At 49.9% G+C, this 27,299-nt stretch overlaps 10 protein-coding genes across 10 annotated transcripts; 6 read left to right on the top strand and 4 right to left on the bottom strand.

Moving 5' to 3' along the window:
- The first annotated feature begins 1,053 nt into the window (after positions 1-1,053).
- Positions 1,054-2,717, top strand: M431DRAFT_201651 (hypothetical protein). Its single transcript, XM_024913332.1, has 2 exons — positions 1,054-1,771; positions 2,047-2,717. The coding sequence occupies exons 1-2, from the start codon at positions 1,325-1,327 to the stop codon at positions 2,557-2,559; spliced, it is 960 nt and encodes a 319-aa protein (XP_024780682.1). The 5' UTR covers positions 1,054-1,324; the 3' UTR covers positions 2,560-2,717.
- A 645-nt stretch (positions 2,718-3,362) lies between these two features.
- On the bottom strand, positions 3,363-6,047 carry M431DRAFT_201657 (hypothetical protein). The gene is made up of 4 exons (XM_024913333.1): positions 5,759-6,047; positions 5,383-5,703; positions 3,585-5,305; positions 3,363-3,508 (listed from the first exon to the last, which is right to left on the bottom strand). Exons 1-4 carry the CDS (start codon positions 5,934-5,936, stop codon positions 3,479-3,481), a joined length of 2,250 nt encoding a protein of 749 aa, XP_024780681.1. The 5' UTR covers positions 5,937-6,047; the 3' UTR covers positions 3,363-3,478.
- A 264-nt stretch (positions 6,048-6,311) lies between these two features.
- On the bottom strand, positions 6,312-6,987 carry M431DRAFT_105025 (hypothetical protein). The gene is made up of 5 exons (XM_024911564.1): positions 6,954-6,987; positions 6,840-6,896; positions 6,743-6,787; positions 6,603-6,687; positions 6,312-6,539 (listed from the first exon to the last, which is right to left on the bottom strand). The coding sequence occupies exons 1-5, from the start codon at positions 6,954-6,956 to the stop codon at positions 6,511-6,513; spliced, it is 219 nt and encodes a 72-aa protein (XP_024780680.1). The 5' UTR covers positions 6,957-6,987; the 3' UTR covers positions 6,312-6,510.
- Positions 6,988-7,297: 310 nt separating this feature from the next.
- Positions 7,298-7,882, top strand: M431DRAFT_489789 (hypothetical protein; the record flags this gene model as incomplete). The annotated part of the gene is made up of 1 exon (XM_024916724.1): positions 7,298-7,882. The coding sequence occupies one exon, from the start codon at positions 7,298-7,300 to the stop codon at positions 7,880-7,882; it is 585 nt and encodes a 194-aa protein (XP_024780679.1).
- Positions 7,883-8,592: 710 nt separating this feature from the next.
- M431DRAFT_503174 (hypothetical protein) lies at positions 8,593-10,323 on the bottom strand. The gene is made up of 3 exons (XM_024918271.1): positions 10,085-10,323; positions 9,920-10,025; positions 8,593-9,848 (listed from the first exon to the last, which is right to left on the bottom strand). The coding sequence occupies exons 1-3, from the start codon at positions 10,093-10,095 to the stop codon at positions 9,051-9,053; spliced, it is 915 nt and encodes a 304-aa protein (XP_024780678.1). The 5' UTR covers positions 10,096-10,323; the 3' UTR covers positions 8,593-9,050.
- A 1,534-nt stretch (positions 10,324-11,857) lies between these two features.
- Positions 11,858-13,955, top strand: M431DRAFT_489787 (hypothetical protein; the record flags this gene model as incomplete). Its single annotated transcript, XM_024916723.1, has 2 exons — positions 11,858-11,874; positions 11,966-13,955. The coding sequence occupies 2 exons, from the start codon at positions 11,858-11,860 to the stop codon at positions 13,953-13,955; spliced, it is 2,007 nt and encodes a 668-aa protein (XP_024780677.1).
- A 431-nt stretch (positions 13,956-14,386) lies between these two features.
- On the bottom strand, positions 14,387-15,623 carry M431DRAFT_72732 (hypothetical protein; the record flags this gene model as incomplete). The annotated part of the gene is made up of 3 exons (XM_024922062.1): positions 14,387-14,533; positions 14,611-15,335; positions 15,401-15,623. The coding sequence occupies 3 exons, from the start codon at positions 15,621-15,623 to the stop codon at positions 14,387-14,389; spliced, it is 1,095 nt and encodes a 364-aa protein (XP_024780676.1).
- A 3,056-nt stretch (positions 15,624-18,679) lies between these two features.
- On the top strand, positions 18,680-19,987 carry M431DRAFT_503170 (hypothetical protein). The gene is made up of 3 exons (XM_024918270.1): positions 18,680-19,284; positions 19,351-19,603; positions 19,663-19,987. The coding sequence occupies exons 1-3, from the start codon at positions 19,006-19,008 to the stop codon at positions 19,782-19,784; spliced, it is 654 nt and encodes a 217-aa protein (XP_024780675.1). The 5' UTR covers positions 18,680-19,005; the 3' UTR covers positions 19,785-19,987.
- Positions 19,988-20,622: 635 nt separating this feature from the next.
- M431DRAFT_515418 (hypothetical protein) lies at positions 20,623-24,126 on the top strand. The gene is made up of 9 exons (XM_024920273.1): positions 20,623-20,992; positions 21,052-21,137; positions 21,200-21,292; positions 21,348-21,767; positions 21,848-22,416; positions 22,483-22,755; positions 22,818-22,922; positions 22,970-23,601; positions 23,677-24,126. The coding sequence occupies exons 1-9, from the start codon at positions 20,755-20,757 to the stop codon at positions 23,901-23,903; spliced, it is 2,643 nt and encodes an 880-aa protein (XP_024780674.1). The 5' UTR covers positions 20,623-20,754; the 3' UTR covers positions 23,904-24,126.
- A 1,578-nt stretch (positions 24,127-25,704) lies between these two features.
- On the top strand, positions 25,705-26,582 carry M431DRAFT_72463 (hypothetical protein; the record flags this gene model as incomplete). The annotated part of the gene is made up of 2 exons (XM_024922028.1): positions 25,705-26,112; positions 26,226-26,582. The coding sequence occupies 2 exons, from the start codon at positions 25,705-25,707 to the stop codon at positions 26,580-26,582; spliced, it is 765 nt and encodes a 254-aa protein (XP_024780673.1).
- Positions 26,583-27,299: the final 717 nt, after the last annotated feature.

The raw sequence follows: 27,299 nt of genomic DNA, 5'->3' as shown, positions 1-27,299 counted from the left end.
AATCTGCAGCGGACTTGGGTATCAGTTGAGCCTCCGCTGCAAGGCCCTCAAAGTAGCCGTAGGTTCCGCGCCATCTCCAGCACAACGCAGCACGAGCACAGGCAGCCGTCAGGTAGGTACTTGGGTCGTGCCCATGCCATGCCATGCCTGCATCGGTTCTCCGGACATTTGATTTGATTCGATTCACTCAGGTCAGGTCAGGTCGAGTCTTCTTTTCCCTCCCGCTAGTGCTCTCCTCAAATCATTACCCAACCTTTCCGCGTCCCGGAATCCGATCAGTCATCATCAAGCCCCATTCACTTTGTGTGCACAACCCAAGCCAGGAAAAAAGCAGAAGCAAAAAAGAAGGGCAGAAAGGGCGGATCTGGAGAAGCAAAGAAGAAAAGAAAAGAAGAACCGAACCCCGTACTGTACGGAGCACGGAGCACAAGCCCGCCAGCCACGCCATTTTCCCAGGCAATCCCGCCACGCCGCTGTTACATAATCCCGTCGCATCCAGCTCGACTTGCACTTGGATTTTCCATGTTTCACGTCAGCAATTCTGCCCCCCCCCCTCTGAGTAGTCATCAAAAATCTGCGAAGCTCAATCTGCCTCTCCTCGCTCTTTAAGCTGCCTACGACTCGTCCCGGATGCTGAGTCAGAGTCCTCGAGCAATGCAGAGCTCTCCCGCCAACGGCGCAAACACGCAAGGTTAGTTGAGCAGTTCTTTTTCTCTTTTGCTCCTTTGCTCTTGATTTCCCTCGAACTTGGCCTGTCTCTGTCTGCCCTCGTCGTGTCCATCCTATTCCTATTCCTGTTCCTATCCCGGTCCGGCCTGGTTCTGCCCTCCGGTTCTACTTGTGCTTGCTTGTTGCTTGCGCTTCTGCTCGGCGTTGCTGTAAAAGGGCACTGCTCCCACTAGCATCGGCATCAGCATAAGCATCATCAACATCCACCACCTGTGCGGCTGCTTGTTCTCGGCCTCGTCCCCTCAACGCCGTCCTCCAAAAAAAAAGAGGAAAAATTCCCGGCAGCTTTTCTGGTTCTGTCGGATTCCTCCGGGTTTTATAAATCCTATTCCGTCTCTCAAACGCCGCTTGGCGCGCGACCTAGACGCCGACGGTCCGTATTACTCCTTTGCCATTGCTCCAGGACCAGCGGCTTTGAAAACAACAACCACACGACACCACGATCCGCTTACCACATCACCATCTGCCCCAACTATTTTCTCCCTTGTTGATTTGCCTCGATTGGCATCCCATTGAACCACACATCGGCCCTCTTCCTCTACTTTTTCTCTTCCTCCGTCCTTAACGCCGTCGCTCCATCCTGGGACGCCGTCTCATGATCGCTGAGCTAACTCAAGCTGGCTCTCCAGAACAGCACTTGCGCGCACAGCTCGAGCTCCTCCAGAACCACGATTCCGCTGCCTCGTCCGCCTCGCCAAACCCGAGCGCGCGCGATCCCCGAGCTCCGTCGCGGCCGCCGAATGGATACGACGTCCTGGCGCCTCAAGACGTCTCCCGCCCTCTCGCCAAGCTAGACGCTGAAGCGCACATCCACCCCGATCTTCGAGCTTCCGTCGGCCACGCGCCCGCTGCCAACATGATGCCCATGGTGCCTCCCGCCGGCCACAGCCCTGGCCCTGCTGGTCCCGGACCTTCGGCTGTGCCCCTGGCCCCCGCGCCGCCGCAGCAAATGTCCATGGACGACTCCAATCCCGCTGATGGCCGCAAGGCGAAGCGCGAGCTGTCGCAGTCCAAGCGCGCCGCCCAGAACAGAGCTGCACAGGTGAGTTTGTCTTGGTTTCAGCTTCGTCCTTGTTCTAATTCACTTGGCGATGGCGCTGGCGCTGTCCGGGCTATTGCTGGGTAATGCCGGATTGGTCAGCCGAGGAGACGGCGCCGGCAACGCTCGGATTGGTTCGCATGACTTGCATCAAGCCATTGCGCATCGCCATCGCGTCCCTATGTGGATGAGCTACCCGCAAGCGCCTGGGTTGAACCCAAAACATGCCCAATTCGCATTAATGGCGTCACAATTGCTGACTAGTATTCTTCTTACAGCGAGCTTTTAGACAGCGCAAGGAGGGCTACATCAAGAAGCTGGAGCAGCAAGTTCGCGACCTGGCCGACTTGGAGCACTCGTACAAGTCGATGCAATCCGAAAACTACGCGCTCCGCGAATATGTGATCCACCTCCAGTCCCGACTGCTTGATACCCAGGGAGAATTCCCACCGCCCCCTCCCAACGTCAACCTCTCGCAGCCCTCGTCTGCCGCGCCTCCTCCGCCCAGCGTCCCTGAGCACCACCAGCAGCAGCATCAGCAGCACCACCAGCCGCCCCCGCCACCGCAGGCTACCAACAGCAGCAACTCTGGCGTCGGCACCCCTCTCGAGGCCGTCGCACAGGCCGTCGCTGGCCTCGCTGCCCAGGAGCAGATGGTCGAGCGGTCGCAGACATACCCTAGCCCGCCTTTCAAGACTGACCCGGCAGGCGAGCAGGATAACACTCCTCGTCCCACTGCAGACGACTTGAACAGGTCATTGAACCCAGAAGAACGACCAAGCCAGCCCTAGAAACAAGAGCTTGACCGAGGCTGGATTTTAAAAAAAGAAAAAACTACCTACTTGGTGACCAAGAAAGCGTTTGTCTATTCTTCCTCTATTCTTTCATTTTAAAGGGCTAGTTCTTGTTGGTGGCGTTTGAGGGCTGTCATCGCGTTGTATGTGCAGATATAATCCAGACGCAGCTTTGTTTTTTTCTATTTGTTTGTTTCTTAATTAAGGAAAGGGGGGTTCTTTAAATCGATGGGTGTGGCGTTCCGGGAGAAAGAGACCATTTTTGTGTTTCTAATATGAAATTATCCTTTTTTTTTCATCGCACACTTTTTTTTATTTCTTGGTTTCCTTTGTGTCTATGTCCCCTCGATCCTCTCTTGATGTGTCTCTATAGAGGGCGTGTGACTTGGGCAATTTTATAACCCCCTTTTCCTTTATCTGTTGTGTTTTCGTTGTGGGAATTTTCTTAGTGATATCAATATTGGGTTGTGTGTGTGTGTGATTGGGAGGGGATATGTGTGTGTGAAGCGGAAATACCGAATCGAATGTAGAAGACCTTTTTTTAAGAGAAAAAATAAAACAGGAGAATGGTTGCTTATGAGAACACGGCATGTTTATGATTTTATAATGAGAGGCAAAGCGAGTGCTTTGGCCATGTGCTATGATGCTTACGAAATAATATAGGATGGCGAACTTGGAGGACATTGATGGTAGAGAAACAGGTGGTTCTTTTTTCTACTTGTTGCGTGTGATGGGCGAACTTGGAGGAAAACTAATGGTGGAGAAACAGGGGGTTCCTTTTTCCTACTTGTTACGTGTGATGGAATGATCTGGATGTTGAAAATGGAAAATACCCGAATAAATGGAAGCATATTAAAAACTACCGAGACGTTAAAAAAAGGTGAAACTATGAATTGACTCCCCCATCCAAACATTTTCACGCGTATGAGTTGCCCATGTCGTGTTCCTACATAAATCAAGAGTGGTTAGTAAAAACATACTTGAAGAAACACAAAGAGGCAAAGAGACAGGACAAAACTCACCTTGATATACTCCGCCCCCTTTTCCTGGTACTCCTCCCTCGTTATCGCCGCCGTCTTCCAAGCCGACGACCCAACCCACCCAGCAGCGCCCTTCCAAGCATCCAACAACGCATCCTCAGCCCGGCGCACATGGAGCGGCGAATCCGCCGGCAGCAAGGCCCTCAAGCCGTCTCGCACGCGGTCGTCAAAGTTGCGGAACAAGGTGTTGCCGCCCGTGAGAAAAATGTCCTTGAGGAAGTCATCGCGGTTGGGCAAACTTCCCAGGCGCTGCGTGAGCACGTCACCTGCAATCTCAATGATGCCGGCCTGGTCGACGCCCGCGATGGAAGGCCGGAAGACGACCTCGGGCACGCGGATGCGCTCGACGTTGAGATGGATCTGGTGCAGCTCTGCCTGGGAAGCCGGATCGATGGGCCGCGGGCCGCGCGTAAAGGCGTGGAGTAGAGACTTGGACCAGACGGTTTGCGCCTCCTGGGTGTTTTCGTAGGTAAAGTTGGGGTCGTACTTGAGTAGATCCTGCTCCAGCGTTTTCAAGGTCGAAGCGAGATCTTCCTCCTCTTGCTCTTCATCGCTGTTGTCTCCCACCGCAATCTGGCGATAGACGCCCCAGTCGTCATCGTTGGCACCAAAGTTGTCGTCGTCACCACCGCGCCGCCTCTTCTTCGTCGGGTTGTCGGATGCGAGGTTGGCGATGCTCTTCATGCGGATCTGGGATGCGAGAGACTTGCGGTTACCCAAGTCTTGCTTCAACCTATCGCGCTCCTTGATCTTTTGGAGTGTGTTCTGCAAGGCTTGGTGCTTCTTGTCAAGCCATCCGTCTAAATCATTCTCACGACGCTCCTGGTCGAGCCGTTCCGCCTCAGCGATGCGGGCTTTCTCTGCCTCCTTTTCAGCCTTGGCACGAGCTCGAGCTTCGTGGTTAGATTTAAGAAGACGTTGCTGCCGCTTTTGCTTTATTTGTGCTTCGTCGAGTTCCTCGTCTGGAATTTCCAAGAGGCTGAAATCGGGTTGTTCTTGCTCCTCTTCTGGATCGCCTCCAACATCCTTGGTGCGGGCCTTCTTGATTGACTTCTCCAGCTCCTTGATGATCTTTTCCAGCTGGCCCTCATCTTTGATATCGTGACTATCAAGCAGACGCCGCGTTTCCTTCTTCGTCTCGTCGACTAACCGACCCTGCAGGTTCTTGTAGTACTCCAAATCTTGTTCCTTCTTAATGAGCTTTTCGAGTCTCATCTTGGCAGCTTGCTCCTGTAATCTTCTCCCGCTCTCCTTTTTGCGCTCTGCGATTCGATCCAGCTCTTCCTGGCTCTTTTGAACAATCACCTCCTCTGTAAAGGGATATTGGATGACAATATCTCGATCTTCCAGGCCATTCCAGTCAAGATAATCGCGAATCTCGTTGTCATAATCCTTGGAGACATAGAAATGATCCTGTATCATGTGCTCTGCTTGTGAAGAGTTGAGTTTGCCTGTAAAGGAAGGGTACTTCAACCTTATCAGCTTCAACAGATACTCGGCGTTATGGTAACCACCCCAGTTCAGTCTTGTGGCTTGAGAAAGGACCGCTTTTGAGTTGTAAACTGGTATTATGTGAGTAGATGTATGGGAAGAAGACACGACCAGTCCCGTCTTTCCATTGTTATGCCTATACGAGAAGAGCGAGTCGATACCGTAGGCGAGGGATGGTGCGCCATAGCATTCGAAAATGATCTCGGTCATTGCTAGATGTAGGGCAAAATGTTAGCCAATTGAAATCTCTTGGTGGCCAGTCTTCCATTTGAGCTTGGATTTGACTTGCATTTCCTTGAATAAGGCAGGTTTGCGACAGCTTCTGTCATCACCACGGGAACATCAATTGAGCCGCTGGCATCGTTCATGCCCAGCTTCAGAAAGACGTAATCTAGGACATGCTCTGCCACATCCCAGTTACTTATGATGCCGGTGCCGGCCTCGAATGCGTTTCGGATATGGCCTCGTGCCGTCGTATCAGCGTAGCAGTCTGAGCCGGCAAAGGAAAAGGTCTTTGCAAGCTTTCTGTCGCGGTACTTGGCCATGATGGGCGGTATGTTTATCCGGGGCGCAGACTCGAACGACCATCCTGCTCGAACGGCGGAGGATCCTACAGACTGTCAGTCCCCCTTCCCTAGGTCTTCCGAGCCGGTGCGACAGCTCACCATTATCTATCACGATGGCAGCATTGCCGGGCTGCTCCAGCGCTCTCTTGTAGCCGTCGGTCTGGGGCTCGACGAACTTTTCAAACTTGGTTTCCTTGACGGGGAAGATCTTGGCCGGCGGATATGTCTTTTCGTGCGGTGCCTGGGGCACTCGGTCGTCGATGGCAGAGGGAGCCATGATTATGATTTCGTCGGAAGGGAGTTATCGCAGGAGTTGCAGGACGTAGCTCTCACAAGGTCTAAGCAGGGACCATGTTGGGGAGGAGAGGATTTCGATGGACGTGGGCGGATTTTGATGGATGGCAGTTTTGGATGATGGCCAATTGGGGGATCTGAAGACGTTGCCGAGCTTGAAAAGGTTCAATGGATAATCGCGAGGCTGCAAGGCTGATGACGGGCAAATGCATTGGCGCGGGTCCATGCCGCTAAACGCAAGCGCGTCGGACGTTTCTTTTGGTCGCCTCACGGGCTTTGAGACAGGCAACGCAAGTAGCAGTACACGAGTATGTGCAGCACCGTATGAAGACGAAATGGATAGCCCTCTAATGATATTGCCAGGTTCTTTTTACAATGATCAAAGTATATTTAGTCATTTAAAAGGAATTTTTGTTTCTTTTTTTTCTTCTTTTTTTATTAATTCATATTCGTCGTATACATCTTGGTATTTTGAACACCGCCATCCTGTCTCTCTCTATATATCACCCAACAACAAAAATGTCATAACCAATACACCTAAGATCATTTGCATCACATCATGAAGGAGGCTTCAAATTATCCGTGGCTATTATATACAATTAGCATCTTTTTGAGAGCACTCACTCATTGCATCTCAAGAGTAACGTACCTTCAAGATGAAACAAGACGTTGGACTGGTAGTTTTTGAACATCTGGGCAACGAGCTCCACGTTCATGTTTTGGACATTAATCTCCTGCGCCGCATTGGTAAACAGGACAGCATAATGGATACATGACAATCATCCTTACCTGAAGGCTCTTGTTCATCACAACGATGGCTTCATTTAGTTTTTCCTGCACTCATTAGCCGAAGCCTCATGCCAGTCTTCGTAGTGGATGGCCATACCACGTTTGTGATGATGCGCGAAAGCAGCAGGTTCTGCTGGTGCTCGTGTGGGCTCTCCTGCACTTGAATCAGCAACTCCGCGATCAAATATCCATGTATGATTTTAATAAATACCATATCTCAACAGAAAGGCTTCCGCAGTTCCTCGATGGATGGTTGTTGATGAGATCAAAGAGACAAGATGGAGGGGCTCTCAGTTAGCAGCACTTCCGCCTGTACCTTGTACTTGATTACAGCGCGCTATCAGGTCCCTCGGTGAGCTCAGCGAGAGCATCACGCCCATGACTAAGCAGTGTTCCAAGGCTAGGAGGCTCTGACCTTGGCCAGCCGATCCCTTCATCAGTTGCCTGATCATTCCGCCTCATCAATAATCTCTCCAAAAAGTCACCACAAACACCAATTCCCAATTCATCTATACAATCTCCTATATCCCGATCGATACCACATCCCATCCCGCCATGGCCGCCCCAACAGAAGCGCAGCTCGCGCATATCCAGCTGCTCGAACAGCTCGACATCCACTCCATCCACAAGAACTTCCGCAACCCCAATTGGAAGCCCAACCAGCGCCGAAACAAGAACCTCAAAGCCATCGTAGGCGACGCGTCGAAACGAGAGGCCTCTGCCCTCGCGACACCGCAAGACGTCAGCGGCGATGCGACCCCCGCGGCCGACGATGGCCTCTCGACCAGTGGCACCTCGACGCCGGCCACAAGCACCAATGGGAACCCGCCGCCGCCGAACCTTGCGCAGGCTTCGCGTAGCTTGTCGAAGCTCGTGCTGGAGAAGACGTTGAAGCCGCCTGTGGGAGGGGCTGGAGCTGTGTCGGCCCCGAACGCGACGTACACAAATATTGAGTCGGCGCCGTCATTAGCACATTCGAAGCACTACTGCGATATTACGGGCCTTCCGGCGCCTTATTTGGATCCCAAGACTCGACTACGGTATCACAACAAGGAAGTGTTTGGGTTGATCAGAACACTGCCTCAGAGCTCTGCGGAGCAGTTCCTGGCTGCTCGTGGCGCGCATACGGTGCTGAAGTGAGCGCAGGTGGATGATTATACGAGTTTGAATATCAATAGCACATCACGGGCTTTTTTTTTTCTAGGAAGGGGGAATCCACCAAGCACAAAGGAAGGGTATTTTAAAATCTATCGCAACGGCGCACTGGGGTTGTTTATATTTTTTACACCGGCTGTCATATTGGAGAAATCATGTTGGATCCACAAAGTCAAGCCTCAACTATGCACCTCCCGCCTTTCGGCAAGAGGATGGCAATTGACGCTCCGGCTTAATCGGAATCGCGAGCTTGTTGTTTGCCCTGAACGAGTACCGAAAAACGTATGGGGAGACGTCTCAGTTGCCAGAGCTAGTATGGCGGTGGCTGTCAGGGCAAGTGGCAGCATGAATAATATGCAAACGTTTGATGCTCAAGTTGTCTGTCGCTGTAGCTGTAGCTGTGATTGATTCTTCTTTTTTTCAGCGGAAAAGGAGCAAAAGAATAGCGGATCGGTTGTAGTATATCCATGAATGAAGCAGACTTGGCGTGACGTGCATGTCCCTCGATGCGACGGCTAGGACCTTGAATCAAAGGCCAATGATCGAGTCACTTGAAATCTCGACCTCTGGTAGCTTTACCATTACCATGTCTGTCATTCGTGCTCAAACAGCAACGTAGCTTGTTGGTAACATTGAGAGGATGCTGAAGAAAGATGGATTCAAGGCTGCAAAATTTATTGTAAGAAAATATTCTAGCTGAAGCTCCAGTTCGCTTACATAACGAGTGGGTCACCATCCCCCGCGAGTTGCATTTTAAGGTACGTGTAAATTATTACTGGCCATGCCTCTTGTATGGCTACCTAAACAATGATCATGTTGGTTTACAAGGACAGGCAGGAAGCGTAATTTTAACCATGGAACTGACGTTGAGCTGTATTAAGTATATGTCTAGGGTGTGCGCAAAGTTCGTATATATACAAAATATTAAAGAAGGTCATGCTCACGCCACTCCCCCCAACGCCAGTTAATGCCATTGCCATCTCGGAGGCTGCCGCAGCCAGGCCATAGCTGACTTATTAATCTAATCCTTCTTTTTTTGTTGTCATCAAGTATGTGCATTTCTCACATCGTGCCTCCGTTTTCATTGTCGGTTTGAAAAATTGGGTCGTCTCCATTAATTCTGGTGAAACAAGTCGGACGAACCCAAGCCCGTTTACTGAGCCTTCTTGGCCTTGATCTGGGCCAACTTCTTCTCACGGCGTCTCTTGTGGGCATCGGCACCAGCCTCGGTGTCGAGCATGTAGTCCCACCAGCGGAAGCTGGAAGCGTAGTTGCCAATGAACTTCTCGTGGTGCATGTCGTGGTGGTCGGCACCGGCCCAGACGGGCAGGAAGTGGCGCAAGCTCCAGGGGAAGTCGTAGCCGCTGTGGGCATCGATGGCCTGAAGAAGACGGAGGGTGATCCAGACGTACATGGTGAGCAGGTGGAGCTCGCCGGTGATGGCAAGGAGAAGGATGGGAGATCCGACAACGCCAATTCCGAGGAGACCAGTCTCAATGGGCGAAGCGTACTCGGCAGCCAAGCCAAAGGGAGCAGAGTACAGGTGGTGCATCTTGTGGATGCTCCTGTAGAGAGGGCCATAGTGAAGAGCGCGGTGGAACCAGTAGTGCCAGGTATCCTCCATGACGAAGAGGATGGCAATCTGCCAGGCCATGGTGAAGAGCGAGGGGAACGGAATGCCGTAGTCCATGCCGAAGTAGGTGGCGATGGGGTGGAAGAACCAGATCTGAGGCAGTTCGGCGGTGAAGTGGCTGATGAGGACGATGGCGGCGCAGTCCCACTGTTCTTTGAGGGTCGGGATCTTTTGAGACTGAATCTTGTATTTGTGGAAGTAGGGGATCTTGTCCATGATCATGAAGGGAATGCAGCGGCCGAAGTAGATGACCTCGTGCATGACGAAGCTCATGATGCCGGTGGCCAGAGTGTCATTTTGCATGAACAGGTACCAAGCCTGGAAACTTCGAGTCAGTCTTTATTCTCGGGTTCGTGAAAGAAAAAACAGCAGAGAGTGCAAAAACGTACAGCCCAGAGGCGCTCAAAGTAGTTGAGCTGAACATTGTATTTGCCAACTTCTTCGAGGACGTTGAAGTAGCCCTGCGTTTGATTCAACGCGGTGAAAGTCGCGCTCCTATCAAAAGTTGCGGGTTAGAAAAACTGCCGGGCCAGTTGCAAACGCGGCTCACTTACGCCACGTCCATGGTTGAGGCCCAATTGGTGAGATGCTGCTGAGATATCTTCCAAACTTGCTGAGGGGATGTGGGAAAGAAAGGAAAAGCTCCCAGAAACAAAGGAGCGGAAGACTGGTGTAGATAAGGAGATGAGCTTGAGGAAAGGACAAGCGTATTAGGGGACTAGCAGTGGGGGCGAGAAGGGAGATTTTTATCGTCGGTTCGCAGAGTTTGGAGGCTTTCATTGGCCGTGCTAACTGGCTAGTCAGGAGATGGACTTGTGTGGCCAAAAAGAAACATTGCGAGTGCTAAGGAAAAATGGACCCTAGCAATGAGCCCACAAGGGAACAAGAGTTTCCGTGCTCTGGGGATTCAAATGCGTGCGAATCGAATCGGAGCCACCCACGGCCCGCGCAGCCTCGCGCAATTGCTGCGGCGTGATAGGCCGTGGTTGGGCGCTGATGCGCTGTGATAGGCTGTGGCGGGAGGGTGTTCCTGCATGGGCCGCATTCGTATTCGCATCGGGGTGAGACAAATCTGGGCGAATTTGTGTGGCTTGGTGCTTCGTTCTCGCGATGAGCACACACACACACACACACAACTCCGTACACACACAATCTCTCTCATCTCGTACATACGAGCCCATACAAACTTAGCTAGCTCTCTTTTGCCTTCTGATCTGATCTTGATGCTTTGCTGACCCCATTTGCTCGTCTTTGGCACTGACCGCTTCCACATGCGTGGTAGTAGCGGCCGCCGCTCGGCATCTTTTGTGAGGCAGCTTGCGGCATTCTCAAGTTTTACTTTGCTTTTTTATTTATTTCATTTAATTTTATCTTAAACAAGGCGCTAGGGGTGCTGTACTACATACTTTGCCCATGCATCTTCTTTTGGATATAGGCAGGGCTACAGTAAACACGCGAGCGACATGCACCCGCCACTTTGGGCAGCTTTTTTATCGGAGACCTGGTAATTGGATGGGGCAGATCTACAAAGGGGTTCCATGTAGAAGAGCCTGACGCTGGATATTGCCATCAAGTGCCCATGTGCTGTATGTACGCGCGCTTACAGTAATAGTATTCCAAATTTTGGGGTCCAGTTTGATTTTTGAGGTTGCAACTACTGGAGCTGTCTATGATCTCATCAAGGGCATTAAATTCTACAGTGGCCACTCAAGTGGTTTTTAGCACGCTATGGTACTTATCGCAGGCGACAGTAGTGACATCACAGCCAATTGCAGCTCCAACGAGCCACTGGACAGTTAAACATATCAGCACCCCAATAAGAGAATACGCAATTCTGCTCAGCCATTCTCGCCTCATCCCCTCCATCATCTCAACATCTCGACATTAGCTTCATCCTCTTCCCCCTATTCCTGTGCATGACGTGAGCTGTTCGTTTGTCGCTCCGAGTACGAGCCATCCAACAATCAATCGCGGCGTTTCCATATTCTGGAGCTCAGGAAAAATTCGGGCACAAACTGCCCCACGCAGAAGCTCCTCCTCCTCCTCTCTTCTCCTCCTCTCGCAGAGCAGCAAACCGCGGATGGATCGATAATACTAGCCGCGCCCACCTGTTACCTGTTTACTCTCGGCCAGCTGTAATTCCGGACGCTGCCTGTGGTGTGATGGTCTGACTATCGTCCAAGCACCTCCGGATTCGACTCCACCCGCAACCTGGTCCAGCTCCAGCCCAGATCGATGCAGATTCAGCAAGGTTAACCTAGCCCTGGTCGAGACAGCCGGACCGTTCGCTTGTCTGATCGTTTCATCGGCTCATACAATTTTAAACCATGTCGCTGGTTGCCGAGTGAGTTTGCGGCCCCCTCCAACAGCTTCTAGAGCGAGCTACTGCTATTCCTATCTTGTGTGTGCTGACTTTGCTAATCTCTTTGCAACAGTCAAGTGCGGCGACTGGATGCCTACCTCGACCGTCTCCCTGTCCTATCCGAAGAGGCTTCTGAAGATGGAGTTTCCGAAGTTGGGCACCCCTTTGCCGTCACAGAGGCGCTGGACGTTCCGCACCTGGACCGTCTGCTGGGCATCATTCGCTCACTGAGCACCACCTCGTCTTCTCAGCCGCTACTCTCTCTCGAACGTGTTAAACTCCTCCTCGACGAATCAGGCATTCCTGCGATAGCGAATAAGGGCCATGGCACCGCAGGCGGGGCTTATGCACAAACCAAGACACCGTATGAGAACGAAATCGAGTGGCTGCTTGTCTCCAAAGCGACGGTTCAGGTCTATGGAGCTATTCTCAACACGCTGGTTGATCGCATTGTCCCGTTGAGCGATGATTTGTGGTATTGGGACGGAGTCTTGAGCTCCTACAGCTATAGCAGTATCTACGCGGTACAGACATCTCCTCTCCGGCTGTGGGCGTGGTCGCATGACATATACCAAGCCAGCCGGGCACGATTACGCTCTTTGTCTGCGGCAGAGGCTTCGGCCGAGCTTGTCGAGTCTACAAGATCCACCTTCTCACAGCCATGGAGCAGATTCTACGGCGTTGTTCGAGACAGTATTCGGGAGCACTCATTTGCCAACATACAGCGAAAAGTGCTCTCGCCCGTTGCTCTATGTCGAGCCGAGGCTAGGCGCAAACAGGCGCACCTACGAAAGCTGAGGGAAATGACAGCCAGCGGTCTCGGAGTGCTCATGGATGAAGGCCTTCAGCTGGGCCACGATGATGAGAGAGCTGGGGCGCAGGATCATGAAGACCTTAAGGGGGTCGTTGAGCGCAGCGTAGCATTGATGGACATGGTTCTCAAGGAGGCATGCAGCCTGGAAGCCAATATTCATGACTTTGAGGAAAAGGTGTTTGCCGGTGTCGAAGAAGACGCTGAGCTATCCGTGCATGTCGAGGAAGACATGACTCCCTATCGCCCAAGCACCCTGGCTCGCCGACTGCTTCAGATAATTGACAAGACGCTACCCCAACATATCAACGCCATGCAGACGCTGGCTAATGAAAATGGTCGGCCGCCGGTTATTATTCGATACTGGCTGCCGACTCTCATAGGTCTTACGTCTTCTACTACCATTCTCAAGATCTTGGTCAACCGCAAAGCAGATATTATCCAATGGATCACGGATTTTGGAAGCACGCTGCGAGATTTCTGGATTCATTGGGTCGTTGAGCCAACCGAAAAGGTCATCAAGACGATTCGGCACGATGAGACGAGTGAAATTGCCATTATGAGCAGAGACAGCCTCAAGGCCGACCGAGAGAGCCTGGAGCGAATGGTCGTCGACTTTGCCACCGATAAGCCTCACTTTGCTGTTGGTGGTTCATCCATCACCGAATCCCAAATCGCAGACATTCGCTCCAAAGTGGCTGAGGGCGATGTGACCCCGGTTCTTCGAGCCTACGAGCAAGACCTGAGACGCCCCTTTGTCGGTGCTGTCCGGGGCGATCTCGTCCGATCTCTCTTAATCCAGGTTCAGAAGACAAAGGTTGACCTCGAAGTGGCCATGACTGGCATTGATTCGCTCCTCAAGAGCCAAGAGCTGGTTTTTGGCTTTGTGGGACTGACCCCTGGTGTATTTGTTTCCTTTGGCGTCTTCCAGTACTTCCGCAGCATCTTTGGCGGCCGATCTGGACGGCGTCATAGCAAAGCCTCTGGCAAGGCCATTCGCATCCTTCGAAACATTGACCGTATCTTATCCGAGGCGAGACCAACGGAGAACAATGTCTTGTCCTACAAGGACCACGGCCTTTTGCTATGCGAGGTTCACGTGCTTCGTAATCTGGCGAGCAAGCTGATGCCAGATAACATACAGAAGGAGTTTTTGGAGGATCTGGACGACCTTGCGAATGTCAAGGGGGTGCACATTCAAGCAAAGGCCCTGGAGAGGATTCGCTGGGCATACGCAAGGTGGCTTAGGTAACTGGACAAAATGTATTTTTACATATCGGAGAGCAATTCTTTTCGAAAGAATTCTTGTTTGACTAGAAGAGAGGATAGACAGGCGAGTGAGCATTGTAAGAAGCATGTCAATTACGTCTCCCATTCTGAAGCAATACTTTTGATACTGTATTCAATGTGCATTTTTGCGTATTAGTCTAGGGTACCTGAAAATCTGTATCGCCTTGACGCTGCCAAATCACCAATCATCGTGCTCCATAACCTGCACCCGTTGCGCCATTGCCCATGTTAAATGCTTCTTATAACAATAATAATGCCAAAAGAAAGTTTTGTTGAAAACACTCTAATTGTGTACTCCGATGACTCATGCTTTTGTGACCCTTTACCCGGTGTCCCAATGATGATGCTAGATTAGAAAATACTTGTAAAAAAAAAAGAAAGAAAAAGTAATGCTCAAACAGTTTCGCTGTCGGTGGGAGGCTCTTCCTTCTCGCGGAGGTCCTTGAGGCAGGGAGCGAAGAACATTTCGCCCGTGATGACGAGCTGCAAAGTCCTCAGACTGACGAGAATCCAGAGGAGGACGACAGTAAGAGAGATGATCTAGTAAGACAGTGGGTTAGATGGACGTTTTCCACAAGACAGGTCATACAGACACAGAGAGAGGGAAGGCAACTCACCATGGTTGCATATTTGAAAAACTCGCTGCCCAGATTCTTCCACAGGGCATTGGTGCAAGTACCCCATACGCCGAGCGGGAAAGTGAATCCCCACCAGCCCATGTTGAAGGGGAACTGGCGCGTGGTCCTGAGGCTGATGAGTGCGAAGCAGACCCAAGCCAGGGCGAACCCCCACATGACGATGCCGAAGAAGATGCCGAGGAAGTACAGAAACTCTGCGCCGCGAGTGGGATCAACACCAGCGACGTGGAACATTTCCGTCTGGGGAATCACCTTGAGGGCGACTTTACCGAGCTGCTGGATGCCGAACCCTCCTTGGCCGAGGGGTCCCACGGGGAGGAAGACGGAGACGATGACTTCCCGAGGGGGGAGGGAGTGGATGGTCAGGCGGTGGAAGTAGAGGGCCATGACGCAGCCGGAGAGGGCCTGGCCGATGCCCCAGAGGACGTAGGAGACGATGAGCGTTGCGTAGGCGTGGGAGGCGGAGGGCAGGGCGTCGGCGACGATGCCGCCCGTGGCGGCGGCGACGACGGCGGGGACGATGGGGAGGAGGAGGGTTGCAGTTGTCTTGTCGAGGCCGGGGCGGTGGCGGTGCATGACGATGAAGGGCATGGAGATGCAGGTTGCCATTGAGATCAGGACGTCGATCCACCAGAATGCCCAGGCGAGGTAGATGAGCCAGGGGCCCCATTGGGCGCAGGCGAAGATCATCATGTTGATGATGGCTGGGGGGAGAGTTAGTTGGTTGGTTTATTGGTGTTGAGATGAGATGAGATGGGAGGTGACTTACTGGCAAAGCCCATGGGGAAGCAGCCCAGGAACAAGGACTGTGCAGGATGTGAAATCATGGCCATCCAGATCTCGGGGTAGAGCGTATATCGTAGTAGCGAGATGATGCAGAAGATGGTGAAGAGTAGGATGTTCAAGGCGAAGAAGATGTAGGAGATGATGTGCAGCCAGTATCCGTTCCAGGGGAGGTTGAAGAGGAGGATGGAGACGATGCCCGTGCCCATGTTTACGGCGAACCATCTTTGGGAATTATTGTGTTAGTTGATATTGAGTTCAAATGATGGGTTTGATTTTTTCTTTGAGGAATGGGTGGTTGTATTGGGTGTAAGCGAGAGCTGAGAGCGTGTAGGTGAGACTTACGATGGGGTAAAGTTGCGGACGATTTTGCGCCAGCCGCGGTTATTTTTGCAGGGTCTTGATTTTGAGGGGCATGGAGTATCTGGAGTATCGGGAGTGTTGGCATCATCATCGCTACTGCTGTCGTTGTTGTCGTCGTTGTTGTTGGCATTGTTTTCTGGCTGTGGCGGCTTCTCGGTTATTGTTCCGAGCTGAGCATCTGCCGGCCTGGCTGTTGTAGTCGCCATCATGATGGAGAGTCTCCAATGAGACCAAAATGTAATTCAAACTGGTAATTGAAAGAGCACTGAAACTTCGATTGATGTTAATAAAAATTTGAAGTCGTCGTCCAATGGTCGTATTTATGAATGTCTTGAGACTATTGCTTTAGGCATAGCCCTCTCGGTATTCGGGGCGCTCGCTATGACGTTATGTTGTTTGTGTGTAAGCCACCAAAGGGATGCAAGATGCAGCGGTTCGTCGGATCGGAATGAGTGAGCCGAAGGATTTACTTTTCCGGGAATAGGGGCAAAAGCTGAGATGTAATGAATTGAATTGATTCTCTCTTTTCATGTGAATGGATCAAGTTGCCGGTCTGCCGTTATATAAACCTTCTAGTCATGGCTATTGGAGGCAAAAGAATTTTCTTTGACTAATTGGTTTGTTCGCCCCCTAGTCAGATGATGCACCGGCCAGCCGGCCGTCCAGGTACGGAAGACCCTTTTTTTTTCTCTTCCCTTCACCTGCGATGAACCGGGATCCACCAATATCGGATTTCTAGAAGATTACCTAGCAGCTGCAAATCCAGTTTTTTTTTTTTTTTGCTGCTCAGCCCTTCTGACGTGCAAACATGATTCACATGGGCCGCCGCTATTCGCTCTTTTGGCGGCTGCGAATCTGGGGAAAGCTCGGCATCGGGGCGTGATGGGGGCCGGCTGTCGGTGGAGATGGATATGGCTGATCAGGGCTGCTTTTTTGTTCTGTTTGGGCGACGGGCCGAGATGCGGGTTTGTGATGATGAATGCTGGATGGAAGTGCCGAGCTGAAATATGTCTTTGGGATTGTTTGGTTGTCTTATACGGTTATTGCGGCATCGGGTAAGAGGGGAGCGGATGCATGGCGGTGGTGATGATGTCCGTGATGACGATGGTTTTGGGATTTTTGTAAGAATAGATTGTGAATGAAGTTGGAGATAAACTCGATTCGGCAAGTGGAAGGACATTACACAATGGGGACTGCAGCTCTCCGCTCTCCTATTACGAGTCAAGTTACGGCTTTTGTGATCAAGGTAAGATACGAGATGGCCTATGCAACAGCTTCACCATGACTTAGATGACTGTCGCAATTGAGGTTGAAGGGTTCAAATAGCTTTATGAATTTAATTTTATCGCCATCGGTATGCTTCGTATAGCTACGGGTAGGTATGATTTGTTTATATTCACCAACAACGTCAATATAAGTCCAGGGTTAAATATCTTTTACTCCCGAGGTGCATCACGAACCAGATGGATATGGATATTATACCGAAGATAAGGACTCTTTTGGGAATGCAATCCAATTGGCATCTCATCGTCGCCCACATGGCATACTCTGGGCACATAAGCCCAGCCCAGCAGTTCCGTTCTTTATGTGGCAGTCGGTCCCTAGTTCTCCATCAAGTACATCAGATATCACCGCAATCCACCTTGTAACAGCAGCAGCCATGCATTACTGTACGATGTGTATATTTTCTTTTTTCTTTTCAAAATTTTTTTTTTTTTTTTTTTTTTTTTTTAATTATAATTATTAATTTTAATATGTTTTTTAAATATAATTAATAAAAGTTATTTTTTTTTTTTAAAAATTTTTTTTTTTTTTTTTTTTTTTTTTTTTTTAAATTTCTTTGTCCGTGCACTCTGCCAGACTGGCTCGTGAGCCGAGGAAAACTTGCTCAATCAGCAAAGTCCAACCCACACTGTCTCACAATATCAGATGAAAGATCCTTCGGTCAATGCGGGTGAAGCCAAGCCTCAACCATAGCAGTTACAGTACTCGGTGGAGCACAAGCAAACTCCTATTGAAAAGCTTGGCCATAATTTGTGGAACTCGAAAAGCACATTCCGTGTCCACCTACTCCGTATTCAACTCTATATTGACTTGACTGGTCTTCTTCCTCTCTAAGATCCGTGTGCCGAGTGACCGAAAGTTACATGTACCGAGAGCGCGGGTGTCGGCGGCGGATGTCGGAGAACCCCGAGCCGCTGCCGTCATTTTGTGTCTTGAATCTTGTACCTTTGTACTCCGTTCTCCGTCCGTCCCGCATCTTATCTTATAAGTGGAACAGCGCCACCAATATAAGACATATACATAGATTGGCAAGGTCTGCGTTTCTTGCAAACAAAAAAAATTACAATCAATTCAGATATAACAAATTATTGACAGCTCAGGGGCAGATAAGGCGATAACGAAGAAGGAGAGCACAGAGTTCTAGATCTTCTGCCAACCCCCTTTCCATTCGCATATCGCAACCAGTCACTGAACATCCCTCAAGGTTCCCTTGAACTTTTTCCCTTAGCACGACGCTACTGCTCCGAGCATGTACCAGGTTTCACGAAGCCCCACGCTTGGCGGATACTGTCCGTCTGGTCACCAAAAATCTGAACATTCGTCTCAGTTCGATGCTCGGGTCCCTATCGTAGAGCCTCTCGTGAGACCTGTGACATTCCAGGCTGTAAATCCAAGTCCAGGTGCAAAGTGACCACGTCCAGAATCGGGGTTTCGTGAATCTGACAATGTCCGGTCGTCATCATTTCGTAGCAATCTCATGTTATCTCTGAGGCTGCGCGTCAGCAGTTCGCTGCACCGCCTAAACTCTGGCTGGCCATTGTGCGCTCCTAGCGCCTGGCCGTCCAACCAGATTGTGCAAAACTTGCGCGGCCTAATCCACCGATAGTTGCCAGGTGTACCCGTTCCCCGTTTGCCGTTGCTCGTACAGGCGATCATCCACCATTGCCCTTTTTTCTTTCGTGTGGCTTGAGAGTCAACGAGGATTTTGACAGGCCGACACCGGTTGCACTACCCTCCGTCGGGGGTTTCGCTCAGCTGACCAGACACGAGAGACACCGGCCATCCCCGCCCCCAGTCGGTGTGTCGCTTTTCGTTGCGTATCTCTGAGATCTTGATAAATGCACCCGTCGTATCGTTCTGTATTGCCCATTCGTTAGATCCCTCATAGCATACCTCCTTATACAATCCATCCTCTATAGCCACCATCAAAAGATACCATCAATCATGACCGTCAACGTTGTGTCTAGCAGCCAAGCGCTCGGTGGCGTCGGCGACGTCGTAGCGCACAAGGGGGATCGCTTCGAAGAACTCGTGCTGGCGCTCAAGAACGCCCTTGGCCCGTCGTCGGGCTTGACGTCTGACGATGTCGACGTCGGCTTCCTGATGGAGCTCATGCGCGACTATGATGGCAATGACATGAAGTGGTCCAAGTATGCATTTGGCGACGGCAGCAGAGGATACACTCGTAACCTCGTCGATGAGGGAAATGGCAAAAGCAACCTGGTAGGTCATGTCTCGAAACCTTCACCCATCCAGGTGCATCCAGTGTATTGACAAGAAGCCAACTAGCTTGTACTCGTCTGGTCCCCAGGAAAGGGAAGCCCCATCCACGACCACGGAAACGCGCACTGCGTCATGAAGATTCTTCGCGGCGATCTCACTGAGACTCGCTACGCCTTCCCAGAGAAGGACGAGCCCGAGGGACCGATGACTGTCATCTCCGAGAAGACATATAAGGAGAACCAAGTGACATACATGGCCGACGAGCTCGGCCTCCATAGAGTCTCCAACCGTGGCAGCGACTTCGCTGTCTCACTGCATTGTAAGTTGCATCGTGGCCTCAAGACACTTGTGCTGGACCCAACTAAACAACTTCTTCAGTGTATACTCCCCCCAACGTAGCAAGGGAAGGCTGCCACATCTTTGATGAAAAGACTGGCAAGCGAAGCCATGTGCCCGGCTGCATGTACTTTTCGATGTATGGTCGCCTGGTCAAGGAGTAGCAAGCAGCAGACTTGGCAGCGTGTGCATCGGGTTCATAGGAAGCGGCGTGTTGGCGTTGGTTTTGTGATGTCTTTCTCATAATCGTCTTGTTGCCTGTATTGTTTTAGTTCATGGTTCTGGGTGTCGTTGGGTAGCATCTGCCATGTTCATCCATGGCGGAGAAGAAGCGGTCCTCAGCGACGGATATATAGCGAAGCACAGCATTTTTGGTACTGAATGAAACGCCTCATCGCATACAAGCTCGTCTGCCCTGCTGTAGCAAGAAGAAAGAGTGTAGTTGAAAGAAAAGCAAGGTTGGACGCATGTCGTTGATATTCTGGCTCTTGTTCTGGAGAGCCATCGATGGCGTGATTTCGGCTAGACCTAATTGGGGACAGTCGAGTGCTTGGTGGTGACGGATCTCGGCGCACTTTTTATGGGGGTTACGGAGGTATTACGGTATTCTGGCTGCTTAGTCACGGTGATTGTGATGATTCACAGGCATAAAAAACACGAGACAAGCTGTATTAGACGGTAGGGAGTGTATCATAAGGGAGCTGTACTTGTATTGATGTGTTGATTCCCTCCATGCGTGGGACATGATTGTGTGGATGCCCGACTAGAGATGAACTAAGGCGCCTGTGCTCCATATTGCTTACAAAAATGGTACGAGAGCTGCCAAAAGTCGGAGTGACATGCTCGGCCTGTCGGATTGCTCGCTGCTTGCTGGTATCTTGCACGTCACATGACCTCGCGTTTGCAGTCTCGTACTCGTAATTGGCTATCACTAAACGGGACGCGAAGTCAACTGGCGGACCTGCCATAATTATAGAATTTAGCAGCTTGAGAAGAATCAAATTGATAGAGATGCTCAGCTCTAGAAATTTATTTCCCTTCAGCAGACTCAGACATCAAAACTCCTCTCTTTCAAATTAAAATTTCTGCCTTTCATAGCATCTATTTAAAAGCATTCATTCTCGTTACAGCAACATGCCTCGTCGCAAGCGTGCCGCCGCCGAGTTCATTGATCTCACAGGAGATTCCCCTGAGCCAGTTCGCAAACGACCGGCTGTATCTTCTTCACACCGTTCTCGGGCACCTCCTGTTCTGAATTATGCATCTCAGAGGGGCCAATCATTTGCTTATCCAGCGGCCACACAAGAGCCAGACTATCTGGACTTGACACAAGACGACGACACAGCCGACAAAGAATTTTATGGCACTTTTGGTTCGTTTCTTCCCGCAGTTCATTTGTTTCAATAGAATGCTAATTCTTTTTGTATAAAGATGGCAAAATCGTCGGTGTGAGGTACTATGATGGATATGCTTCGCCTGGCGAGGCCGTCTTGTGTCGCAGAGAGCCGGAAAATCGGGTATGCATCAAGTATAACAGCTAGTTTGGCATCATCAAGTAACAGAGCTAATACGCAAACAGTATGACAAAAATGCTATCCGAATAGACAACGTGCTCCACCAGCAAATAGGCCACTTGCCTCGCACAATTGTTGAGAAGCTCGCCCACTACATTGTAAGTTTGGCGTCCCTAAACACCGCCTCTTTAGGTCTAAGCCAATGCGGAATAGGACTCTGGAGATCTCACCGTGGAAGGCCAAATCATAGGAGAAAAGGCCTACTACGATTGTCCCATAAGATTGTCCTTTTACGGGCCAAGTGATCCTGCAGAGCGGACCAGGATCGAGACTGCTCTAAAGGCAGACAAGTTTGTCAAGGCTACCCAGCTGAAGAAGACCAGAAAGGAAGCCGAGGCACGTAGGGTAGTGCTTGGGCTATCTCAAAGCAGATCAACAGCTGGCTTCGACACTAGTCAGGCGGTTCCCGAAGTATCACTCGAGGAAATCCTCCAGTCCAGCGATGCAGTCGAGTTCCGCAAAGGCGGTGACGCCATCAAGACCCTGGCAATGGGCGAGGATGAGCTGTCCAAGATGCCGCAGGCCGAACAACCCAGTCAGCTCAAGTCTACTCTCCTGCTGTATCAGCTACAGGTATGTCTACACGAAACCTTGCTTATTATTCTTTGTTAGTCCTTAGTTGCGTCAAATCAGAACTAACAGCGCGTAAAAAGGGCCTGGCTTGGATGCAATCGAAAGAGAGCCCCAAACTTCCCGCTGTGGGTTCGGATACAGTAACCCAGTTGTGGAGGCGCGACAACAAAGGCCGATTTTGGAATGTCGCCTCGGAATTCATCACCTCCAAGCCACCAACGCTCTTCTCAGGCGGTATTCTTGCGGACGATATGGGTTTGGGAAAGACGCTCCAAATCATCAGCTTAATCCTCACCGGTGGTCCTGGTTCAACGCTAATAGTTGCTCCCGTTAGTGTGATGAGCAACTGGGAGCAGCAAATTCGAAGGCACGTGAAAGAGGAACATCAACCCAGTATCCTGATATATCACGGTGCCAAGAAAGTGGCAGCTGAAGAGCTGGAGGGATACGACGTTGTCATTACTAGCTATGGCACACTTGCCAAGGAACTGGACCCCGGCGTCAGCAAAACTCTCTTGAGCCAAAAGAAGAACTGGCGGCGAGTTGTGCTTGATGAAGGACACACAATAAGGAACGTCAAGACCAAGGCGGCTCTGGCAGCCTGCGAGCTCCACGCCCAGTCCCGCTGGGTGCTGACTGGAACTCCAATGTGAGTCCCATGTTACAATTGGTCTTTGATTATTCTCATTGTCTCGATATACTAACCAATCATCAGTGTTAATTCCGTCAAGGATCTCCAATCTCTGGTCAAGTTTCTGCATATCACCGGAGGCATTGAGCAGCCAGAGATATTTGGCAATGCGATCTCGCGCAAACTGATGATGGGTGATCGCAGTGGGGAAGCCCTTTTGCAATCTTTGATGCAGGACATCTGCCTGCGACGTAGGAAAGACATGAAATTTGTCGACCTCAAACTTCCCAAGAAGACAGAGTACCTCCACCGAATTACCTTCCACCCAGAAGAACAGGCCAAATACGACGCTCTATTGTATGTCAACTACATCTTTTTTTGCCTCTTGGTTTATGGATTTGGCACTAACTCACTTGTAGATCAGAGGCCAGGGGCGTGCTGGAGGAATACCAAGCCAGATCGCAAACTGGACAGAAGGGCCGCTTCCAAAACGTCTTGGAGCGCCTTCTTCGGCTTCGACAGTCGTAAGTCACCTGCTCATAGTTTGATGCTGCTTGCTGATGTGTTGTAGATGCAACCACTGGACTCTATGCAGAGAACGGATTAATGATCTAATGCAGATGCTCAAAGACCAAGATGTTGTACCCCTGACCGAGAAAAACCGCGCACTGTTGCAAGAAGCCCTTCGGCTGTACATTGACAGTCAGGAAGAGTGCGCAATCTGCTACGACTTGCCTACTAACCCAGTGATTACAAACTGCCAGCATGTGTTCTGTCGCCACTGCATCTCCAGGGCAATTGAGCTACAGCACAAATGCCCCATGTGCCGCAACCCGCTGACAGAAGACAGTCTCCTAGAGCCAGCCCCAGAAGGAACGTTTGACAAGAACTTTGATACCGAAGAGCAGAGCTCAAAGACAGAGGCAATGCTGCAGATTATTCGAGCCACATTGAAGAATGACGGCTCGAAAATTGTCATCTTCTCACAATGGACATCATTCCTCGACATTGTGGAGAAGCAGCTGCAAGGTGCTGGTTTGAAGTATTGCAGGATTGATGGAAGCATGATTACAGATAGACGAGATCAGGCCATCGATGCTCTTGACAATGATTCAGATACGCGCATTTTGCTAGCCAGTCTAGCGGTTTGCAGCGTGGGGCTTAACCTTGTTTCCGCGGATACAGTCATTTTATCCGACAGTTGTAAGTCTTTGCTTCGTTGGCATCCCCCCATGCTTACATCCCATTATGTGTCTATACTTACTTGTACTCTCATAGGGTGGGCGCCAGCAATCGAAGACCAAGCCGTTGATCGAGTACACCGTCTCGGCCAAAGACGCGAGACGAAGATTTGGCGTCTCGTTATGGAAAATACTATTGAGGAGCGTGTGCTGGATGTCCAGCAGGAGAAGCGCGACCTAGTCACCAAGGCGTTTCAAGAAAAGGACAAAGCGAAAAAGTCTAATGAGACGAGAATGGCGGACGTGGTGAAGTTGCTTTCTTAGACGGGTACATTGGGCGGCGCAATTTGGTTCCCGATGGATCTCCACATAATGTAAATAATATAGACGATGCTATCAACTTGAGCATAGTATTGAGATTTCGGAGAATGCGGTATAGACACGGGGGATCTCTTTGCTCCGTCTACCTAGGGTTAATAGAGGCGGTATAGCTTATGGTGCTGACATATGCTTACATACGGGAGATTATGAAGACGCTCAATGTCACCATATACAATGACTTGTAGTTAACGAGGAGATGTGACTGCCTGATCAATGCTCAATCAAATTCTCGACTTCACTAAGTTTTTTAGAAATCAGCAAAGTGATGTACAATACCAAAGGGCGAACATATTTACTGGCTATGACGAGCAACTTCGCTCTCAGAGTAGCTCAAAGAGATATACCGTCTATTTGATGCTCACTTAATCACTTAATCTCCAGCCTTAACTAGCTTACTAGAAGCTGGCTGGATCCTTTGCAATACGAGAGGTCAAATGTATGAAGTTGCTGTAATGGGTAGGTTTTCGATCAAGGGTAGTTGTAAACCAATTATAGTTTTTCATACACGAAGTCGGCATGATTTGTAAATACGACTTGTTAGTTTGTAAGCTCCATATTTCCTAAGTCAAAGCAATCTTCCATGGTATGTATCGGTTACTCAGTTTAGACTGGATTTCACTTGAACGTTTGTGTTGACACCCTATGACACCCTTCTCCCTTCTTTTCATCCATTCAGGTGTAAGCTATAACCTAAAAGGAAGTTGACCCAGTGTTAGACACTATTAAGTTGCGAAGAGACTTCAACACAGAATTATATCCTTTTTAGCCTAATACATGGCGAGTTTATAATACTAATTATGATCAACCTGTTGTTTGTACTTTGACAAGGGAGAATGCGAGAGACATGGAGTTGGAGTTGACAATACTTTCCTCGTATTATGTAACCTCACTAGACAAGATAAACGCGGTGGAGACTAAACGAAATACAGTTGGTTTGGGTTGCTAGCGGTAGACCCTATGACGGGACTCCTGACAGACTTAACCTAAAATCACTCAAGCCGCGAGACTTACAGAGCAACTAAGCTTACATTGGCTGATCATAGAGGAATGACTCGGACTTTCTATCGTTATCATCTAGCGGCGAGTATGTATTTTGGGAACACCTAGATCAGGTAATTTGTGCCAAAGAGGGAAGCATGCAGCAGGAGGTTTCGTGCGAGTTGGTGCGAATCTTCACAATGAAATCACAACATCTCTTGCTATCTTAGTTTTGGTCAATAGTTTCCTTTAAACTGAGGAACAGATGAATCAATTATGTATTCTCTGTCAAAGTGTTCGAAAAGGATGTAATCTCTAATTCATCTCTAGCCATAACTAATAGACTACATACTAAGCTTAATGATTTGTATATTTCTCGTCCGATTCTAACTTTTGGCTATTAATCTTACATTGTGAGACGGTAACCTGGCTGATTTATGAACAGACGTGGGTTGATCTTTACCGGCTTCGACTAAACACCAATTAGTAATCTACGATGCTGCAAGGGAAATCTCCGTAATGGTCTGCGTTGTTCTAATCATGGGGTCCCTTTCCGAGGCTGTAAGATGGAAAATAAAATCATGGCTAGTTTCGGAACAGTTCCGAGTGGCTACCAGAAATTACCGGGGGAGTATATAAACACAATCCGTCTCGCCAACGTTGAAAAGGAGCCAACAGCTTGACACACATATCAGTCAAAGAGCTTTCTATCTTTTCTATTCTCCTTAAGGAAACATACACGGCATAATACTTTGATCTAGTAACCATGGCTGTAATTCCACCTCCCAAGCCACACGTCTTCGTCATTCCTGGAGCCTATCATCCGGGTTCCGCTTTCAACCTATTCATTCAATCACTCGAGGCAGCGGGATTCTCTGCTGAAACAACTACAAACCGCAGTGCCGGTAACGCAGGCATCACCGTACAAGACGACATAGCACACGTGCAATCTCTACTTATCCCTCAGATCGACGAAGGCAAGGACATTGTTGTCGTCGCCCATTCATATGGCGGTGTGGTTGGATCGGGAGTCATTGCCGGTCTGGACAAACGAGGCCGAGAAGCTCGAGGCTTGAAGGGAGGCATCATCGGGATTATTTGCATCGCAGCTCTTATGACCGCGCCGGAGAAGTCGATTCTTGAGATGAGGGGTGGAGGGGCATGGTCACCATGGGTTGATACAAGTAAAGTAAGTTGAACTCCCTTTTGCTTCTTCTCTCCTATGTTTAGTTTTGTCAAGTAACGTGCTGTATCTGTATCATGATAATGTGCTAAACTGTCCGCCAGCTCGAATCCGAAGGCGTCACATACACGAGGAACGAGATAGAGACGTTTTACCACGACGTCTCTCCCGAACTAGCCAAAACCATGATAGCAAGTTTAACGTCACAGTCTGCGCTGTCAGTGCAATCGAAACCTGCTGCAGTTGGCTGGCTAGATAATGTGTATGATGGCCGTCGCGCGTACATTCGCTGTCTTCAGGACGGCGCGTTGCCTCTTGCGGCGCAGGATGGCTTGCTTGCTCAGTCGGGGGTCGAATGGATCATTAGGTCCTTGGAGGCTTCGCATAGTCCGTACTTGTCGATGCCGGATGAGCTGACGAGCGTGGTGGCGGAGATAATAGCGGAGTTTGCAAAGAGCTAAGTGTTTGTGTTACTTGTATTCGTGGTTTCGTAACATGGTGTCTAGTATATATCACATGAATCTGAATCACAGATGAAGAATATTAGCGTTAATAGTTCTTTTAGTATGACTTTGATCGTGTTGAAGAGAAGCTTCATAAACTTACTCAACTCTCTCTGAACGTGATGCCAGATGTCATACTGGTGAGGAAGATCAGTGAGGTCAAGATAGGCCCCATCTGGTAGAAGGCTGCTAACAGTTATTGGCTAGGCATTTCGTATGCATCCAGACATAGATGCCTAGCTTCATTAAAAGAACCAAGTGGCTCTCTCGATCTATTTTTCGGGCAAGCCACAGGCACTGGCTGTCCTCCCGACTCGCCTTTGCATCCTTAAGGAATCATAGGACCAAACTTTGATAATAGGGATGCCCCTATTCGATATTTCCACACAAATGTCTCCTTATCGTACGAGTCATTATAAAACATCAAGCAACTCATCTCCAGAGCCAATATTATGGATTTCGGACATGTAACGCCTCCGCGATATGGTCGTACACGCACGCACTCCCTCGCAGCAATGGCTTCACTTACATACAACCGCGAGCTTACTCAGCGGACCTATATCCCACCTCCAACCATCTATCTGTATCAACAAACGAACACGAGGTCTATTTTCCATGGAGATACCCTATTGCCAAAACTCACCAACAGCAATACGGAGATAAACCACGGATTCA

The sequence above is a fragment of the Trichoderma harzianum genome (genome assembly GCF_003025095.1).
Source record: "Trichoderma harzianum CBS 226.95 unplaced genomic scaffold M431scaffold_1, whole genome shotgun sequence".
Lineage (NCBI taxonomy): Eukaryota > Fungi > Ascomycota > Sordariomycetes > Hypocreales > Hypocreaceae > Trichoderma > Trichoderma harzianum.
The sequence above is the reverse complement of the archived record's forward strand: the minus strand, read 5'-3'. Positions and strand labels throughout refer to the sequence as shown.

What these genes read in the sequence shown, in the direction of transcription:
- M431DRAFT_201651 (XM_024913332.1), top strand. Translation starts at nt 1,325, where the DNA reads ATGATCGCTGAGCTAACTCAAGCTGGCTCTCCAGAACAGCACTTGCGC. An exon ending in CCCAGAACAGAGCTGCACAG is followed by an intron (nt 1,772 to 2,046) that starts GTGAGTTTGTCT and finishes TTCTTCTTACAG; the next exon opens with CGAGCTTTTAGACAGCGCAA.
- M431DRAFT_201657 (XM_024913333.1), bottom strand. Translation starts at nt 5,936, where the DNA reads ATGGCTCCCTCTGCCATCGACGACCGAGTGCCCCAGGCACCGCACGAA. An exon ending in CCTGCCTTATTCAAGGAAAT is followed by an intron (nt 5,306 to 5,382) that starts GCAAGTCAAATC and finishes CCCTACATCTAG; the next exon opens with CAATGACCGAGATCATTTTC. An exon ending in AGGGGGCGGAGTATATCAAG is followed by an intron (nt 3,509 to 3,584) that starts GTGAGTTTTGTC and finishes TGATTTATGTAG; the next exon opens with GAACACGACATGGGCAACTC.
- M431DRAFT_105025 (XM_024911564.1), bottom strand. An exon ending in TGATGAACAAGAGCCTTCAG is followed by an intron (nt 6,688 to 6,742) that starts GTAAGGATGATT and finishes AATGCGGCGCAG; the next exon opens with GAGATTAATGTCCAAAACAT. An exon ending in CGTCTTGTTTCATCTTGAAG is followed by an intron (nt 6,540 to 6,602) that starts GTACGTTACTCT and finishes TGTATATAATAG; the next exon opens with CCACGGATAATTTGAAGCCT.
- M431DRAFT_503174 (XM_024918271.1), bottom strand. An exon ending in ACTTTGAGCGCCTCTGGGCT is followed by an intron (nt 9,849 to 9,919) that starts GTACGTTTTTGC and finishes CGAAGTTTCCAG; the next exon opens with GCTTGGTACCTGTTCATGCA.
- M431DRAFT_503170 (XM_024918270.1), top strand. Translation starts at nt 19,006, where the DNA reads ATGACCGTCAACGTTGTGTCTAGCAGCCAAGCGCTCGGTGGCGTCGGC. An exon ending in GAAATGGCAAAAGCAACCTG is followed by an intron (nt 19,285 to 19,350) that starts GTAGGTCATGTC and finishes GAAGCCAACTAG; the next exon opens with CTTGTACTCGTCTGGTCCCC. An exon ending in CTTCGCTGTCTCACTGCATT is followed by an intron (nt 19,604 to 19,662) that starts GTAAGTTGCATC and finishes CAACTTCTTCAG; the next exon opens with TGTATACTCCCCCCAACGTA.
- M431DRAFT_515418 (XM_024920273.1), top strand. Translation starts at nt 20,755, where the DNA reads ATGCCTCGTCGCAAGCGTGCCGCCGCCGAGTTCATTGATCTCACAGGA. An exon ending in AGAATTTTATGGCACTTTTG is followed by an intron (nt 20,993 to 21,051) that starts GTTCGTTTCTTC and finishes TTTTGTATAAAG; the next exon opens with ATGGCAAAATCGTCGGTGTG. An exon ending in GCAGAGAGCCGGAAAATCGG is followed by an intron (nt 21,138 to 21,199) that starts GTATGCATCAAG and finishes ATACGCAAACAG; the next exon opens with TATGACAAAAATGCTATCCG.